Source organism: Sceloporus occidentalis, unplaced genomic scaffold (assembly GCF_023333645.1).
Source record: "Sceloporus occidentalis isolate IW3139 unplaced genomic scaffold, rSceOcc1.0.p SCAF_318, whole genome shotgun sequence".
Classification (NCBI taxonomy): Eukaryota; Metazoa; Chordata; class Lepidosauria; order Squamata; family Phrynosomatidae; genus Sceloporus; species Sceloporus occidentalis.
In genome coordinates this window covers 60,706-78,900 of record NW_028317298.1, presented here as the reverse complement: position 1 = coordinate 78,900, position 18,195 = coordinate 60,706, and the positions used below count along the sequence as shown (strand labels likewise).

General features: G+C 44.3%; 2 protein-coding genes across 2 annotated transcripts; one reads left to right on the top strand and one right to left on the bottom strand.

Moving 5' to 3' along the window:
* Positions 1-1,826: 1,826 nt before the first annotated feature.
* LOC149274825 (class I histocompatibility antigen, F10 alpha chain-like) lies at positions 1,827-7,420 on the bottom strand. Its single transcript, XM_089505210.1, has 7 exons — positions 7,375-7,420; positions 7,022-7,279; positions 4,875-5,153; positions 3,214-3,483; positions 3,016-3,120; positions 2,747-2,776; positions 1,827-1,867 (listed from the first exon to the last, which is right to left on the bottom strand). The coding sequence occupies exons 1-7, from the start codon at positions 7,418-7,420 to the stop codon at positions 1,827-1,829; spliced, it is 1,029 nt and encodes a 342-aa protein (XP_089361336.1).
* A 704-nt stretch (positions 7,421-8,124) lies between these two features.
* LOC149274824 (hyaluronan synthase 1-like) lies at positions 8,125-16,799 on the top strand. Its single transcript, XM_089505209.1, has 5 exons — positions 8,125-8,128; positions 14,491-15,167; positions 15,435-15,660; positions 15,843-15,975; positions 16,085-16,799. The coding sequence occupies exons 1-5, from the start codon at positions 8,125-8,127 to the stop codon at positions 16,797-16,799; spliced, it is 1,755 nt and encodes a 584-aa protein (XP_089361335.1).
* The last annotated feature ends 1,396 nt before the right edge of the window (positions 16,800-18,195 follow it).

Below are 18,195 nucleotides of genomic sequence, written 5' to 3'. Positions count from 1 at the left end.
ACATATCTATGGACTTCACAATTTGCAAGGAACTCATAAACGGTAAATTATTACTGTGGCGAGCACCGGAGGGACGATAAAATGAAAATAAGTTATTTGGACTGATATGTTTCCACCACACAAGGGGGAGGTCACTTATGGTACACCTTCCCTCCGCTTATACCACCTCTGGGCCGGCTTGGAAACTCGAGATGAACTGGGAAAGAGTATAAAGTTAATGAGAGGAAATCGGTCGGGGGCTTACTTGGGGCCAAGATCTAATTTTGAGTAAGTCGCCGTCTTTCCTTGCCGGAGCGCTACGGACAGAAAAACTGTTACTTGACCGTTCAAGTGTGTAGCTAGGTTTTCTGTAATTTTCTCCTTTTTATTTTATCTGTTGGTGTAAATCTGTTTATCATCTTTTTTGTATGCACTGTGATTTTTTTGTCCATAATAAATATTCCTTTATTAAGTTCTGCCTTGGTCTGGTAAAGACTCACGTTACCTAGACGATTTTATTAGTAATTTGTAATCACATAATTATTGTGTTAAAATATATTGTGTGGGTTTTTAGTCTGATTCGCTTAGGGGACCAAGGCACCCCACTTATAAATTGTCTTGGTGGTGGCGGCGTTATTTTGATATTAGTTATATCATTATAGTTAATTAAGGGTGGATATTTGTATTTTTATCACTATTTCCGGTCAAGGGTAGACAGATAGTGAATTTTAACCCTTTTACCACCAGAACCAAGTCACGCGCATGCTTGGAGTAGAGTGCGTTCGTGACAATGACATCATATCCCGCCGCTCAGTAATCAAGATGGCGGCCACGGAGGGGATTTCTGTAAACAGATGGGTCGCTAGGCTTCCTCAGCAACAACTCAACTTTAATCGCAATGAAACAAAGCTAAGTTCACATGAGTTGCCGATTCTAACCAAATCAATTACTGAAAAAAGAAGGTAGAACTTTTATATATATTTTATTGTAATCATTTTATTGCGTGTTAAACACATCTAAACATCACAAAAATAATTAATTACCCGCCAATCCTTAAACTCTTAAAATAATTATTTCCAAGCCCGATCTCATCTGTTGTCGCCCCTCACAGATCTCATTTACCATCAGCCGATGGCTTACAGACCTCTGTATTGTTGAAGAGACGCGCCTTATCTTCGAGACCACCTGTAATGTTTCTTTTATTAAAAAAATGGGTTCCCGAGGTCCCCCGCTAGTAAGAAGGGCCTCCTCTGAACAATCGCCATCAACTACAACCTGTCTCTTGCCAAGATACTGATGTAAGGCTTACTGGTCTGTAGTCGCCAGAACCCCCGGAATCCTCCATGTTTTACGCGTCTCAGTGCTTTCTGTCTGAGGTTCCTTCCCTTCTTCTCATTTACATATCCCTCATCAAACAGAGATTATTACAGCCCGAGACCCCCATATTCTACCCTTATTTATAGATAACGAGCCAAAAATATTACCAACTATCTTATTGTAGCAAAGCAGTGAATCACCCACTAAAACTTATTGTATATGAACAAATCTGGGAACTTCTGGGCTCCGGCTACCCAGAGCCTACTCTTGTGGGACGCGGCCAGGTCTACCCGCTGACATCATGGGAAATATCCTTATTTAAAGGGAAACGGGTGGGCCATGTCAAGACCCCGCGACCCGGAGGATTCGGGTGTTGACCCGGAGAGTTCCCAGGTATTTATATAAGAATATTTGCAAGTATAAAGCAGATTATACGACTTTAAGCAATTCCTATAAAAGCTATTGATTTCTGTGAGTTATAAGAAGTGGATGCAGGGGCCGGCGCCAGGCGGGGGATTTTCTCCGGTCTCCTACAAGGAATTCCCGGCACGGATCCCTTCTGTTTGCGGAGCTGCAAAGACATTGAGAATACATTAATGTGTCGCCTTAAACTTACTTCACTTATTAACTTCCTTGATAATTTAAATATTAGTCAATAGGAGAGAGAAAGGAGAACAAACACGGAGGGTTTAGAAACTGAAACCAGTTTAAGGTGGTTTGTTTTATCGTCTCCCAGTAGAAAAGTACGCGATCCCCCATGTAATATAAATAAATCGTGAGACGGCGCTCGCAGATCAATCACACGGAACAGATTTTTTTATGTAGATCTGTAGAAAGTTCTCTGGAAAGCAGGTTCTGCGCCAACAGGATGACGCGTAACTAATAGAAGTAATAATGGAGCCGCTCTGCCCGGCTCGTGTTCTGGATGTCTATATAGTTACACGGTTTATACTAGAAATATTTGGGCTCGGAGGTCTCTTTCTGCTATGATTTTCCCAGAATCACTGAATTATTGAACACGTATCAGGCTCTCCACATACAAAGACAAAAACCATCTTCCCGTTATCATTACGGACTTACATTTACGTCGTGGATGCGGCTGGAGACCCATCTGACGCTTAAAAGAAAAAAATATTTGTTATAAAGGTGACGCCGATCTTCCCATCACTAATTAGATACCCAGCACAGGTATGTGGTGCATGGCACTGCCTGTCTCCCTCAAACGGGGCTTTTAGACACAAGTTCCCCCCTACCTGCCCCCCGCAACCCACAACCCACCAGAGTTATCTGAAGACACGACGCATGCAGCTCAGCCACGTGTCCCCCGAGTGACGCTGCCCCCCACCGCCAGTATTCTGTATATTATAATATCACCCGCCAACCTCCGCTGCCAGCCATTATACCCGCGCACAGAAACGCCAACATAGCGAGAGACGAACGGATTACTTACTGCCAGTCGGGGCGTAAACGGGAAGTTTCTCTGAAATAAAGGAGAAAAGAATATAATAAACAGATTTAAAAACAATTAATACTGGGGTTACGTGGAAGGGATTCTGGGGCAAAAGCAAGAAAATTGGTGTAACTACATAGCAATCAGAAGTGTTATTTTATTGGTTGCTATGATGATAAGGAAGTGTTTATGTTGTTGCTATGACAATCAGAATTATCAGTGATGTGAAGAAGCCTCTATAGAGTATTCAGAAGCAGTAATTCGCGAACCTCTCCTCTTCCATAATATAAACCCAACAGCAGCAGCGACAGCGATCCCTGCAACGACTCCAATGACGATGTACCCGGCGCTGCTGCTTCCGCCCTTCCTCGGATCTGAGTGACACAAAACAGGAGATATCAGTCGGGGGCAATCTGAGAATGTGATGTAAGTGTTGGGGTAATTACCCCTCTCCTTGCGACACTCACCCCACATCACAATGAGTGGCTCTGCCAGGCTGCCGTGGTCCACGTGGCAGGAGTAACTGTCCCCCTCTTTTGGGGTCACTTCCACGGTGACCCTGATCTGGTAAGTGCCGTCGGTATTGGGGAGAACCTGTTTGGCCTCATCCGAGGGAATATCGATCTCGTTCCTCTTCCAATTCACGTCCACATCGCGGGGGTAAAACCCGTACACCTGGCAGTGAAGCTTTGTGGCCCCCTCTGAAGTCTGGGCTGAAACCTTCACCTCCGGGGCAACTGAGATCACAGAAAGGGTAAAATAACGGTTATCGGGTGTGACAGTCCATCCGTTTGTCCCAAACGTTATTTTGGCCCCATTCCTGTCTGGTGGTTGATGAGATTATACCCCTAATCCCGCCGTGTGCTGCGTATAAATATCTGAGGCGTCCTCAATAAACTCCATTCTGTTTGTACTCTACACTAAGTCTCGGCTAGTGCTTGGGGGAATACGAAGGGTTAATCCCTTTCAGCGGCAAGGAAGTCCGAGTACCGGTCTCCGCCACAATGGGGCTGCAGTTTAGAAGATTTGCCCCATGCGGATGTGTGGCCCCTGCTAGTGCTTTATGCCCCCTGTATCACCCCATGCGCAGTCAGCGCTGCCACTTCGGTTGGAGCCGATCCTGTAGAGTTTTATGTAAAGTTCTGGAAGGATCCGGAACATTCTGGAGAGAGGTCAAAAGAGGCGACTACAACGGGGAAAGGTCTGCAGGATATAAATTATCAAAATGACTAAAAGATCTGAATGCGTACAATCTGCAGGGGACGGGAGGCAGGAACAGCCTCCCAGCAGAAGAGGTAGAGGTTAAACCCCCTGCAACCAATGACATAACAGGTACGTCATGATAAGTTTGCGCCTACAGGACTCATAACGTACCTGGTATGTAATTGGTTAAAAATTCCCCCCACTGTTGCTGATTCCCTAAATTCCTGGCTTTAATAAAATATTTTCTCTCTTTCTTTACTTGACCCTAAGGGGTTATTATTTATATTCCCTTTTAGTTGATACGGTGTAGTCAGTGGGGGATTTGTTGGACAGGGTTAGGTAGGGGTTAAACACAATAAATAAAAACCTAAAAAAACAACTTAAAAAAAATGAAAATGACAGAAATCAGGTTAATGAATGTATTTTGGTATCCGGCTGCGGATAATTTATATTCTCAGAAATTCCAGCTTTTATAATTTTTTCGTATAATAATTCAGCTTAAAAAATCCCTACTTTCCCCGAAATATTTATAGAATTTATTCGCTGGATGAGAAAGAGGGAACTTGGTTGGTATATAAGAGATAAACACGAGAACGCTGGCCAATGGGGCACGCTGCGCTGTGTAACTCCGCCTACTCCAGGACACCTGGAGCAAAAGTTGCCAAAATCAGGACTGTTCTTCACAAAGCAGGACAGTTGGGAGTCATGCAGAAGATAAACAGTTAATAACAAATCCAAGAGAGGCTGGTGGGACCCGGTATGGAGAATGAAATTATAAACCAGATGAAGCCCCCAGGAGCCGTTACCCCTCCCCCATTTCTGCTACAGCTCCTCCCTCTCCCACCGCTCCAGCTCCTCCCCCCGCTCTCACCTCTCTGCTCCAGCTCCTCCCACCCCGTGCTCCAGCTCCTCCCCCCGCTCTCACCTCTCCGCTCCAGCTCCTCCCGTCCGTTCTCGATGTGTTTCTTCAGCCATTCTATACACTCGATCTCCAGGTAATTCTTATATCTCTCTCCCACTCGCTCCTCCGGGCCGTTCCATCTCTGTGCGGTGAGCTGCGCCTCGGCAACGACCGGAACATAAACCCAGCGCTCGGTGTCCAGGGCGACGAAATCCCCCCCGTCATATCCGTACTGATCGTACCCCCCGGTGCTGCCGTCATCCCTCAGCTCACAGCCGTACATCAGCTGGAAGGAATGAACACCTGCAGAGAGCGGCACTCGTTACACCCGGCTGAGTGTGAGTGATGTGGGGGTCACACCCCGGGGCCCCAGTATACGGACCCTCGCTGTACTGGGAGCAGAGCCGGTTACTGGGGGGACTTTTTCCCCGGTTATTATATAATGTTTCCGGTAATTAGTGATGTCATCCGTATGATGTCATAAAGATGGTTTCTCGGGGCTATTATTCATTATACTGTATTGGGCTCCATCAGCCCTTCATACAGCAGCCAATCAGAGCAGCGAACGCTGCGGACAATAAAGGGTTAAAGTTCATTCCCTCCCCTCTGGTTTATAAACCCCTCGGATGGGAATGCTGGGAGTTGTAGTGGATACAGTGCGGGGAGTTGCTGCGGTCGTAGTGGATACAGTGCGGGGAGTTGCTGCGGTCGTAGTGGATACAGTGCGGGGAGTTGCTGCGGTCGTAGTGGATACAGTGCGGGGAGTTGCTGCGGTCGTAGTGGATACAGTGCGGGGAGTTGCTGCGGTCGTAGTGGATACAGTGCGGGGAGTTGCTGCGGTCGTAGTGGATACAGTGCGGGGAGTTGCTGCGGTCGTAGTGGATACAGTGCGGGGAGTTGCTGCGGTCGTAGTGGATACAGTGCGGGGAGTTGCTGCGGTCGTAGTGGATACAGTGCGGGGAGTTGCTGCGGTCGTAGTGGATACAGTGCGGGAGTTGCTGCGGTCGTAGTGGATACAGTGCGGGAGTTGCTGCGGTCGTAGTGGATAAAGTGCGGGGAGTTGCTGAGGTCGTAGTGGATACAGAGCAGGGAGTTACTGCTGTTGTGGTAGTGGATACAGCGCGGGGAGTTACTGCTGTTGTGGTAGTGGATACAGCGCGGGGAGTTGCTGCTGTTATGGTAGTAGATACAGCGCGGGGAGTTACTGCTGTTGTGGTAGTGGATACAACGCGGGGAGTTACTGCTGTGGCAGTGGATACAGTGCGGGGAGTTACTGCTGTTGTGGTAGTGGATGCAGCGCGGGGAGTTACTGCTGTGGCAGTGGATACAGCGCAGGGAGTTACTGTTGCAGTAGTGGATACAGTGCTGGGAGTTACTGTTGCAGTAGTGGATACAGGGTGGGGAGTTACTGTTGTGGTAGTGGATACAGGGTGGGGAGTTACTGTTGTGGTAGTGGATACAGGGTGGGGAGTTGCTGCTGTGGTAATGGATACAGTGCGGGGAGTTACTGCTGTTGTGGTAGTGGATACAGCGCGGGGAGTTACTGCTGTGGCAGTGGATACAGCGCAGAGAGTTACTGTTGCAGTAGTGGATACAGTGCTGGGAGTTACTGTTGCAGTAGTGGATACAGTGCTGGGAGTTACTGTTGCAGTAGTGGATACAGTGCTGGGAGTTACTGTTGCAGTAGTGGATACAGTGCTGGGAGTTACTGTTGCAGTAGTGGATACAGTGCTGGGAGTTACTGTTGCAGTAGTGGATACAGTGCTGGGAGTTACTGTTGCGGTAGCGGATACAGGGTGGGGAGTTACTGTTGCGGTAGTGGATACAGGGTGGGGAGTTACTGTTGTGGTAGTGGATACAGGGTGGGGAGTTACTGTTGTGGTAGTGGATACAGGGTGGGGAGTTGCTGCTGTGGTAATGGATACAGTGCGGGGAGTTGCTGCTGTGGTAGTGGATACAATGCGGGGAGTTGCTGCTGTGGTAGTGGATACAGTGCAGGGAGTTGTTGCTGTGGTAGTGGATACAGTGTTGGGAGTTGCTGTTGTGGTAGTGGATACAGTGCTGGGAGTTGCTGCTGTGGTAGCGTATACAGTGCGGGGAGTTACTGTTGTGGTAGTGGATACAGTGCTGGGAGTTGCTGCTGTGGTAGTGGATACAGTGCTGAGTCTCACCTCCGGTGTGGTTGAAGCGGCTCATTGCTGTCCTCACATTGTATTTAAATACAGCCTCGTTGTTTTTGCCGATCTGTGTGTTTCTCTCCCAGTATTCCGGTCCCGCTTTCTCCATCCACCGAGCGACAGGGACAGTCCGGCCGCGGTCACTGTTATAATTATCTATCTGGATCCCGTCCACATACCCGACTATAGAGAACTCCGGCAGCCCGTGTCCCGGAGCCGAGACCCCGGTGTAATAATACTGGAGAGAGTGACCTGAGACAGACAGACACGTCAGAGACAGACAGACCCGCAGAGCTCACACTCTATACACATTCTGTATGCCGGAGACCCCTCCCCATTATACTCACCACAATACACCCCGGACACCCCCACAATGAGCAGCAGGGGCCACATCTTTACCCCCCTGTATGCTGAGATATCGGGGCCCCGCAACGAGAATAACACAGACTGATCCCTAACTACCAGCCCGAGTCAACCGGAAACCCCCTGTGAGTCTTGAGCTCTGCGCTGATTGGATGCAGCAGGAACCTCCGGCCAATAGGAAAATAAATCTTCTGCGCATCAGCAGTTACCGGGCAGAGGGAAGTGCTGAAGGTTGTGAGAGCGGAGAAATTGAAATTGAAAGTGAAAGTCCGCTCATTTCCGGCGGGGCTGTTATTAATATTCTGGATTTTAAACCCAGATTTATTGGAGTGACGTCATCAACCATTTCTCCAGGAAACACAAACGTTTAGCATGTTACTGACCAGCGCAGGGAAAGCGTGTCCTGCAGGGTGTGTGTGTGTGTGTGTGTGGGGGGTATTAGGTGAGGTTAGAGGCGTGCATACCTCCCAAGTGTCCCGTGTTTTGTAGGACAGCTTTGACTTTCGGAAGGAAGTATAAGTGAGCGTGAATGTTTATGTATAAGTGTTTTTTAACATGAGCATGTATGTGTAAATATTTGTGTGTGCGCATGTACTTGTAAGTGGTGTGATTTGGAGTGTGTTTATGTGTCAGTAGGAATGTGTATATATAGGTGGTGCGAGGGAGTGTTTATGTGTAAGTGGTATGAGAGAGTGTGTGTGTTAGAATGAGTCTGTACGTGTGTGTTCGTGAGTATGGGTAAGTGTATGTGTGTTAGCATGTGTTTGTGTAAGTGTGTTTACGTTTGTGTGCCAGAGTGTATGTTGCAAGGCGCACAGAAGGCACAGACAAGTTATTTGGGGGCAGTGATGACACAAGCAGAGTGTTTGGGGTTAAGATGGGTCTGATGAGCTGCTTGAGGGCAAAGGTGGCTCTCACAAGCTGTTTGATGGCATTGTGGGAAATCTCCCTGTTCCTAGCGCTCCTCTATAGGGTAATATAAATAATGACCAGATGACCAGATCAGCCGTGTTTCCCAGGGACCATTGAGTTTGATCATATTGTGGACACACAGTGCTGACCACACCCCTCCCCGCCTCCTGCCACACCCCCAACACAGGTGTACCAGGAATAGAAAGCTACGGAGCTCTGCTGAGTGCTGATACTGGGGAGGAATAAACTGATAAAATTCAATGAAAAATAAAAAAAAATATGTCCCTAGAGGGCCTGCAATCGCAGGGTCTGTGTGACATAAGTGATGCCTGTAAACACCATCTGTGTCCCCGTTCTCTGCATCCCTCCTTGAGCTGGAGAGAGCCAGAAAACAGCAGTTCTCTGGGGCCCAAGATCTATATATATATATATATATTTGAATAAATATTTTGTAGTTGGTGAGCAGCACACATTTAGGGATAGGTTTAGCATTAGGTGGGGTTAAAACATTTGTTTTTTTAAAACAAAGAAAATTAGAAAATAATATAGAAACATTGTGCGTTTTCCAAATCAGGGCAGGTTAAAATAATGTGTTTTGACATATTTGGTGGGATTGTGCCCACATTCGTCCGTTCTGGCGGGCTGTGGTGAAAGTTATCCGTGATATTGCGGACCCAGATATTGAGTTCTCGCCACTAGGTTTACTGTTACATCATACTCAGTCCTCTTTGCCCTCCTATAAGAAATCTCTGGCCATTCACCTGGTCCATGCTGCTAAGGCCGTCATTCCCCGATTCTGGAGGGTGCCGCGCCCTCCCCCGCTCTCAGCTTGGGTGACCAGAGTCAATAATATCTCTCACATGGAAGATTTGGTGGCGTCTGCTCATGGTCGTGAATACGCCAATGGTCTCAAGTGGCTGCCATGGGTGACTTTTGTCGCTTCTCCCCAGCTGCTCGATTTATATCTTCCGTAGTGACTTTTCTGTTAGGGGGTCGTTTTCGCTGGGGTACTTCCATTCCAGGCCCCGATCTGTATCTGATGACTTCCTTGCCATATGTTGCTCACTGTCATTCCCTTGGAGCGTGTTTTTGTTTTTGTTTATGTTTCTGTTTCTTATTTCTTTTTATTGTTTATTGACGAAATCACTGTCAGGATTCATTACCCACTGCGTTACCTGCATGGATGCTATGCGTCTTATTGTGACTTTGTTATGGCTCATCTAGGTTGTGTACGGCCTCTCGGCTGAGTTATCTGGTCTTACACTACGCCTTGTTTTTGTCATTCCTGGCACTTCGCTTCGCATCATTCTCTCTGCATATGTGTACCCCATGGGTCGTTCCTGACCTATTCTGTACTACTTACCTTATGATGTTTGCTGCTTTATTGTACTATGATCTGTCAATAAACGATGTTGAACCAAAAAAAAATAATAAATAAATAAAAAAAATAAATAAAAAAAATGTGTTTTGGTATTTTTCGCATTTATACCAGCTGTAGATAATTTATATACCCGTAAAACTGTGAATATGTTCATTGGCCCAGATTGAGGTTGCCCGGGATTTAAAATGCCATTACGGGACTGTCTTGGGCGATACGGGACCCTAATACAGACCCCATAGTACATGGCATGAATTATATATATATATAAATATAGAACAGAGAACCTGATAGAAGAGATTTCCATCTGAACAGAGACCTTGGTGACCAAACCTGTAATTAGATACCTGTTTACTCAGGATATAAATTAATCTGTGACAAGATGAACACCTAAGGCCAAAAAACAAAAATTCTCGTAGTAGGAGGAGATATAAACTGTACTCTAGATCCTCGATAACTTTATAAATTGTCATTATAAAAATAATTTAAGTTTCTATCAATAAAACTTTCTGTTGAAAGATGTGAACAAGATATAGGATGTTTAACCTCATTAGATGGATTTTTAATAAAAAAATACAATATATACAGCAATTCATACATATGATCTGGCTGTTCCAGACAGGATCTCTCCTGACTTAGTGCAAAAGAAAGGAGTTTTCAGCCTCATAACTGATAAGTGCCCAGGGCCGGACTGGCGGTGAAGAGGTAGCCCTGGCCCTTTATGACCAGCGGCCACCTGATGACACAAGTGTGGCCGACATCTAGGTGTGTGCAGCGGCATGTTATGTGTTTTATGGTCATGCAGCCGGGTCTATCAGCCCGTGTGCCAGATGACCAGTGCGGGGCTGTAAGTGGCCAGTTAACCCCTGAAGGACTTAGGCTAGGTTTCCACTTGTTTTTTTTTTGCTAAAAATGCCAATTCAGCCACACAGCGTTTTTTTAGTGAAAAAACGCAGCAGCCAGATGTTAGCTGTTCTTCAATAGGAAATCGCAGAATGCCAGATCCACTTGGCTTTTTCTGTCTGGCGTTTTTTCAGTCCTCTTTGGCGTTTTTCTGCTTTTTTGGGCTCTGTGGCAGTTTTTCAGAATCGCAGGTTGTTGACGCTCTGGCGTTTTTTGCAAGGAAATCTTGGCGTTTTTCTCCAATAGAAGTCTATGGGAGAGAAAAAACGCCATGAAAAAGCCATGTGGGTTTATTGCCTTGGCGTTTTTTATGGCGTTTTTTCCACAGTTACAATGCAGAGGATGGACCCGGTATCTGTGTGTCCTACGAGAAATAGGCGGGAAACAAACAGTTTCACACAAAACAAAGTTCATATTGAATTCTACACCATTTGGAAGAAACATCCATTACAAACAAACATACGCGGCACATCAACTGGATCCTGCCTGCCAAAAGCAACAGCAAACCATTTGCAGCATCATTTGGGGCCAATCTTCCTAGAGGAGCAGACATTCGGAATAAAGCAGGCCTTACAAACCACAGAAAAGTGACAAAAGGGTCCGCCGGGGCGTTTAAGTAGAACTCTACCAAGTAAATGACATCAGGGGGCAGATACTCGCCATTTATCCTAATCCCTTTTAGCTGGGTGAAACTTCTAACTTGTAAATCCTGGAAAAACTGCCTAAGGTCAAAAAAAGCAATTTCCACAGAAAGGCTAAAACGCCAGAAAAAACTCCAGAAAAAAAACGCCAAAACGCAGAAAAATGCAGTGGCAGTTTTCTTGGCGTTTTTCATCAAGAAAAAAAACGCAGGACAAAAACCCAAGTGGAAACCTAGCCTAAGGCCAGCTGCCTCCTGATAACCCAGGTGCGGCCGGCGGCTGGATCTGCACGGCCACGATCTACGTCACGTGGCGACTTACGACGACTGCGTTTCTTCATGAGTTGGAAATTTGCTCTGACGTCGTCAGCCCCCCAGGGTGCATTTTCTCTTTTAATTGAATCAGCATCGCAGCCGCCGGGGCTCATGCCTGTGTTTGCCTTCCATTGATAATCACTCTTCATTGTAAATAAGCGTCTCATTATTTATCAGACCGCTGGGGTGTTACCCCTATTGTGTGACGAGACCCCCCCCTGTCTCCATGCGCAAATGGCATTAATGCATTTAAACTATAAATACACTATAAATAATAATAATATTAAACTATAGATATACGTTTCTTATTTTAAACTTATTCAATCATATTTTGTTTGTGTAAATTATTTTGTGTACTGTTACGGCCATTTAATATTCCCTTTTCACTGAACATGAGCTAAACACCAATAAAAATCAAGTGGCGAGAGAGTGGCAGGTAAGTGGAACAGCCTCCCGGCAGAGGTGGTAGAGGGTAATACAGCGAGGGTATTAAGCATGCATGGGATAGACATACGGCTCCTGAATCTAAGACGAGACCAAACAAAACCCCATTTTATAAATACATGATATTGTAGAATTTTAGCGCTACATTAAACAATAAAAAACAATAAATAATTTTAAGGTTTCCCATTAAAGTGGCCGGTTGTAAGGTATCTTTAAAATTTTGGGCCACTTTTCGATGGCATTTGAAACCAACTACCCTGCTGCGCTTAAATAATGGGAATATTATATGCATCCTTAAGATTTGCTATAGATGCCTCCTTTAACCCTTTATCATACTGAGCAACAATATTCACTATATTTTTCCATAAAGCCAAGAAAAAGCGGGGATTCTGGTCAACCTAAGATATCAGCACATTTTAGACTAAAGTCTATATAATCAGTTTTTTCCCATAAATAAATCATATATATATACCATGGAACTAAATAATAAAGCGGATAGAGTCCAAAAGAGTTTTTTTATATGAAAAAAAAAATAAATAAAAAAAAACAAAAAGAAAGCTAATGAGTTTGAATTTTTGGCAATTATTGTAGTTTTAAAAGGAAAATTACGTGAAACAAACACTACATTCTCTTTAATCGTGCACAAAAAATAAATTAGCTTAAAGGAGAAAAAGTGGGCACCGATACTATCAACCCAGGTATCTTTTTGTTTGCCGATTCGCTTTTATTTGCTGATAACCGCAGTCAAGGAAAAATAAACCGCAGCAGGCACGTTTAACCCTCTCAATGCTGACATTCTGTTTCACTTCTGAGAATAATAGACTTCAATAAACATTAATCAGAACAATTACTTGTCAGCTGGCTAAATTCCTTCTGGGAACTGTGCCAACTCATTAATTGGCCACTTCTGAATTACTGTTGAGCTGGCACAGTTCCAAGAATAATATGGTTTTTTTTTTTAAAAATTGTCTCCCTTATTTTGAGGATGTTGTATATGTTTTTTGGGGGTTAATTGATAAAGAGATTGTTTAATGCAGTCGCTTTTATATTACTAGTAATTAATTTTTTTTATTTATTTTTTTGCTGCTGTAGGGGTTTTTAGAGCCAGGGGTGGTTTCATAGTTATCAGGTTGAATAGATCTGCATGCCTTGTCTATACATTAATTATATTAACAATGTTTGTGGATATTTAAGCACAAAATACATCACAAAAGTGAATGTTTTTGAGAAGCCGGTCACGTTATCATATTGGATTGTACTAGCGTCGCAGTCATTCTTGGCTGTGTTTGTCTTGCATAAGAAAGGAGAAATTTACATAAGAAACCACGGGGGCCACTTTGTCCGGAGACCCCCAGTCTGAGCTGACTTCGTGTGCAAATGGCGGGGGTCTTTAGAGCCAGATTCTTGTCGGGGATAAATCCAGTAGATATTTGTTTCAGATAGGATTATATGTTAATTTACATTCCGTGTTTAAACTGGACTTTTAATTTTTTTCTTTTTTTTTTCATGAACATTTTTGCTATATCAGAATTCAGATTTTTTTTCTTTAATTTGATAGCTGATGGAATTTTAGTATGAAATGTTTTTATTTGTGATGCTTAATATCCCTTTAAGATGACAGCAGCAATCAGACGGTGTATTAAATATAGAAATAATAGGACACTGATTTTTATAGTTAGAACAAATGGTTTTTGTTTTTTTTTAAATATTCTTTGAACACCAATTAGAAATATAGACTTTGCCCATTTCTCCTGCTGTAAAGACTCAAACCTTAATCAGTCGTTGGTCTCGTCTTAGATTCAGGAGCCGTATGTCTATCCCGCGCATGTTTAAACTCCCCTCACTTTATTAGCCTCTACCACCTCTGCCGGGAGGTTATTTCAAACTCTTTGGGTGGTTTCCAAAGTAAAACTTAAAAGTGGAACCATTTAAGACCTGCTGCTGGAACAATGAAAATAACACCTGAACTGGTCCTTAAATATATTTTAAAAATATTACATACATTTATCTAAGTAATATAATGTAAAAAGGACTTTTTTTAAGCATAAATCTGTGACTCCAATACATTAAAACATGCTAATTCCACATTATTTGGTGAATATTTACATTTTCCAATAGTTCAGGGGAAAAAAAAAAAGTAATCAGGATTACAATAAGCCCTCCCAAAACACCCTTCACTTCATTAGGCCATATATCAGCCAATCATTTAACAGGAGGTGTGGCTTTGAGGAAGGGACTAGTAATAAATACCCAGGTAGCCCTGATAGTTCCTTATCCCCTTCGGTGGACACAGGGTGGTCCTCCATTCTACTCTGCAACCATCGTCCTGCTACCCGGAGAATTCCAAGTAAGTTGCTTATTTTATAAATGTTATATTTATGGATGTATATTAAGCTACGATTGCTGTCAGAATGTATTTTAGAATAATAACAGCCTTTTTTTTTTTTTTTTTTTTTTTTTTTTGTGATTGTGAAAGGTTCCTAATTTTACTTTTTTCTTTTCCCCCAGCTATGGCGAAACGGCCTAAAACGCCCAACCCCAAGAACATCAATCCCCCTTTCCCCATCGCCCGGAAGATCCTCACGTACACCTTCGCTCTTGTAGTGTTGGCCTCCATAACGGCAGCCTACGTGGTGGAATATGAACTCTTCCAAGACTCGACTCTTCTAATATCAATCGGACTGTACGGGATTCTCATGGTTCTCTTCCTGCTCTTCCAGAGCCTCTTTGCTTACCTGGAGTTCTGCAAACTCAAGAAGAGTAAACTGGCTTGTAGCTTTCAAAAGACCGTTGGCCTCACCATCGCCGGATACCAAGAAGACCCTGATTACCTCCGCCAGTGTCTGGAGTCTTGCAAATTTGTAAAGTATCCCAAAGAGAAGCTCAAGGTCATTCTCGTTGTGGATGGAAATTCGGAGGATGATGCCTACATGATGGACATGTTTAAGGACGTGTTCCACGACGAGGACGTCGGCACGTATGTGTGGGAAGAGAATTATCACTCTCGCAAACAGAACCCAGAGGGTGAAGATTCGGTTCCTCTGCAGGAGAACGAGGGAAGCACCATAGTGAAGAACCTTATCCAGAGTAAAAGATGCGTGTGTATAATGCAGAAGTGGGGAGGCAAGAGAGAGGTTATGTACACGGCATTTAAAGCCCTGGAGCACAGCGTGGACTATGTGCAAGTAAGTGTTTCATACCACGTGTCTGATTTACATATTAATACCCAATGGCCTTTATTTAAAAATGTAGACATTGTGACGAAAAATCTTAAAAAGTTATGTAGGATGTTTCCAAGGGCATTTCTGGGTTAAAGTGAAAGCTCATTGAGTGATATACATTGTATCTGTAGGCATATAGAAAAGATGAAATAATGTAAATAATTCTAAATATATTTACTACATATATTGTGGGAAAAAATATATATTTAACAAACTTTTCTTTTCTTGTAGGTCTGTGACTCGGACACCAAACTAGATGAGTTGGCCACCGTGGAAATGGTGAAGGTCTTGGAGGCAAATGAAATGTACGGGGCGGTTGGGGGAGATGTCCGAATCCTTAACACGTACGATTCATTCATCAGCTTCATGAGCAATCTAAGATACTGGATGGCCTTCAATGTGGAGAGAGCCTGTCAATCTTACTTTGACTGCGTGTCATGCATCAGTGGCCCACTGGGTACGTAGTCAACCTTCAAGGTTTTTTGTTTTTTTTAACTAATGGACTTGGTGGTACATAATTGTTGTAATTGTTTGGGAGTTTCTTTCTTATGACGTTCAAGTCATCGGAAAAGTGTCTGAGATATTGGAGAGTAAGCATTGTCGCATTTATACTTACATTAATACTCTACATTCTAACAGGTATGTACAGGAATGACGTTCTTCAGACGTTTTTGGAGGATTGGTATGGTCAAAAGTTCCTTGGTACGGACTGCACGCTAGGAGATGACCGGCACCTCACCAACCGGGTACTCAGTTTGGGTTATGGCACAAAGTAAGTTCTACCTTAATCAGTTATTGTAACCTACAGATTGTTTTGTATTAAGCAAGTCTTTACACTTTTTCACTCTCTTAACCATTGTTCTTTGTTGTTCTTCTTTCAGGTACACGTCTAAATCCCGTGCCTATTCCGAGACTCCCTCCCTGTACTTGCGGTGGCTCAATCAGCAGACCCGCTGGACCAAGTCCTATTACAGGGAGTGGCTGTACAATGCCCAGTACTGGTATAAACACCACTTATGGATGACATATGAGTCAGTGGTCACTCTGGTCTTCCCATTCTACGTGACCATCACCGTGATCCACCTGTTTTACGCCGGCAGCTTGTGGAACATACTTTGGCTCCTCCTGTGTATTCAAATTATTGCCCTCATCAAATCCCTGTACGCCAGCTGGCTCCGAGGTAATATAGTCATGGTGCTCATGTCGCTCTACTCCATACTGTACATGAACGGGTTGTTGCCCACCAAATATTTTGCTATTTTGACCATCAACAAAACCAACTGGGGAACATCTGGACGCAAGAAGATTGTGGGGAATTTCATGCCCCTGCTGCCCCTGTCCATATGGGCAATTATTTTGGGTGCAGGGTTAGGTTTTGGGATCTACAGAGATTTGGAGAAGGACTGGACCACCCCCCATCAGCAGCAGGAGCTCCTGTATCTGATTTATGGCTCAGTGGGGTACATGGCTTATTGGGGTGTGATGACCCTCATTTACTGGGTCTGGATCAGGAAATGCTGCAGGAGGAGCTCACCGGAAGCTCGCAATCCAGAACAAGGTGGATCCAACGAACCGGAGGCTGCCAGCAACGTTTAAAAGACTTGATTTCTTTTTTTTATATATGTATATATATTTTTTTTAGATGCTTTCATTTTAATATCTAGGTAGAATGTAACTTTCTAAATTTAAATGTTTTTATAAAAACATTTGTCCTAGTTTACAATGTTTGACAACATTATGGAAGTGGTTATGAATTGTAAACCCAAATATGTAAGATTTTAATATTTTTTTTTTTATTTTTTTTTTATTATTGTGCATATTTTTTTCTCCTTTTTGAAAACACTTTCATTATAACGTGTGACTTTTTATTTTTTGTTTATGGTATCTTGTTTTTAATAAACATTTTATATACCGTATTTTGACCTCGCTCTCTTAATCCAGCTCCCGTGGAGGCCGATTCCTATGGTCGGTCACTGGCCCCTAAGTAAGTTACCTCACACAATTTACGGTATTTTCAGTCTTCGCTTTTCTGCTACTTTACTCTCTACCTTATGCCTTCTATTATTTATTTTTCTTCTTCTCATAAACCACCCGTGTGTGTAATCGGTAAAGGGGAGAGCTCCATGCCGCGTGCCACTCATCACGGGGTGCTTGGTGGCCGCCGCTCACTGTATGAGGAAACTTTTTCCCGCGCAGTGGGAGCAGGAGCCTGGGCGGGAAAAGAGTTTCCTCATACAGTGCGCGGCCGCCACAGCAGCAAGCTGCGGGCGCGTGTTAGGTCGGTGTAGGGCTGCATAGACGTATTCACGGACCCCTGGTGACGCTGAGCGGGCCCCCGGACCAATGACATTTGCAAGACCGGTAAGGGGGGTGGGACGGGTGAATGAATGTTAGTGAGTGGGTAAATGAATGAAAGTTGGTAGTGAGTAAGCTAGTGTTTAGGGGCAGAAATAGTAAAGGCAAGCTGATTAGGGGGGCAGAAATGGTAAAGGCAGGCTGATTAGGGGTGCAGAGGTGGCACAGGCAGGCTCATTAGGGGGACAGAGGTGGCACAGGCTGTCTTATAAGGGGGCATAAGTGCCGCAGGCAGGCTTATTTGGGCGTACACTTGGCACAGAACGGCTGATTACAGGGTAGAGGTGGCACTGTCAGTCTGCTAAATGGGCAGCGGTGGCACAGGCAGACTGTTTATGTGGCAGCGGTGGCACCGGCAGGCTTCTTCAGGGGCAGCAGTGGCACAAGCAGGCTGTTTCAGGGGCAGCAGTGGCACCGACAGGCTTCTTCAGAGGCAGTGGTGGCACAGACAGGCTGCTAAATGGGCAGCGGTGGCACAGGCAGTCTGTTTTAGGCCTACCACGTCAATGTCTGGCTTAGTGTATAGTAATAGGGGTTATGCTGCACCGCCGTCAATGTCCCTGTATAGTGGTGGGAATTATGCTGTACCATATCTGTTCGGTAAATGTGATTCATTTATTTAGAGTTCAAATTGTGA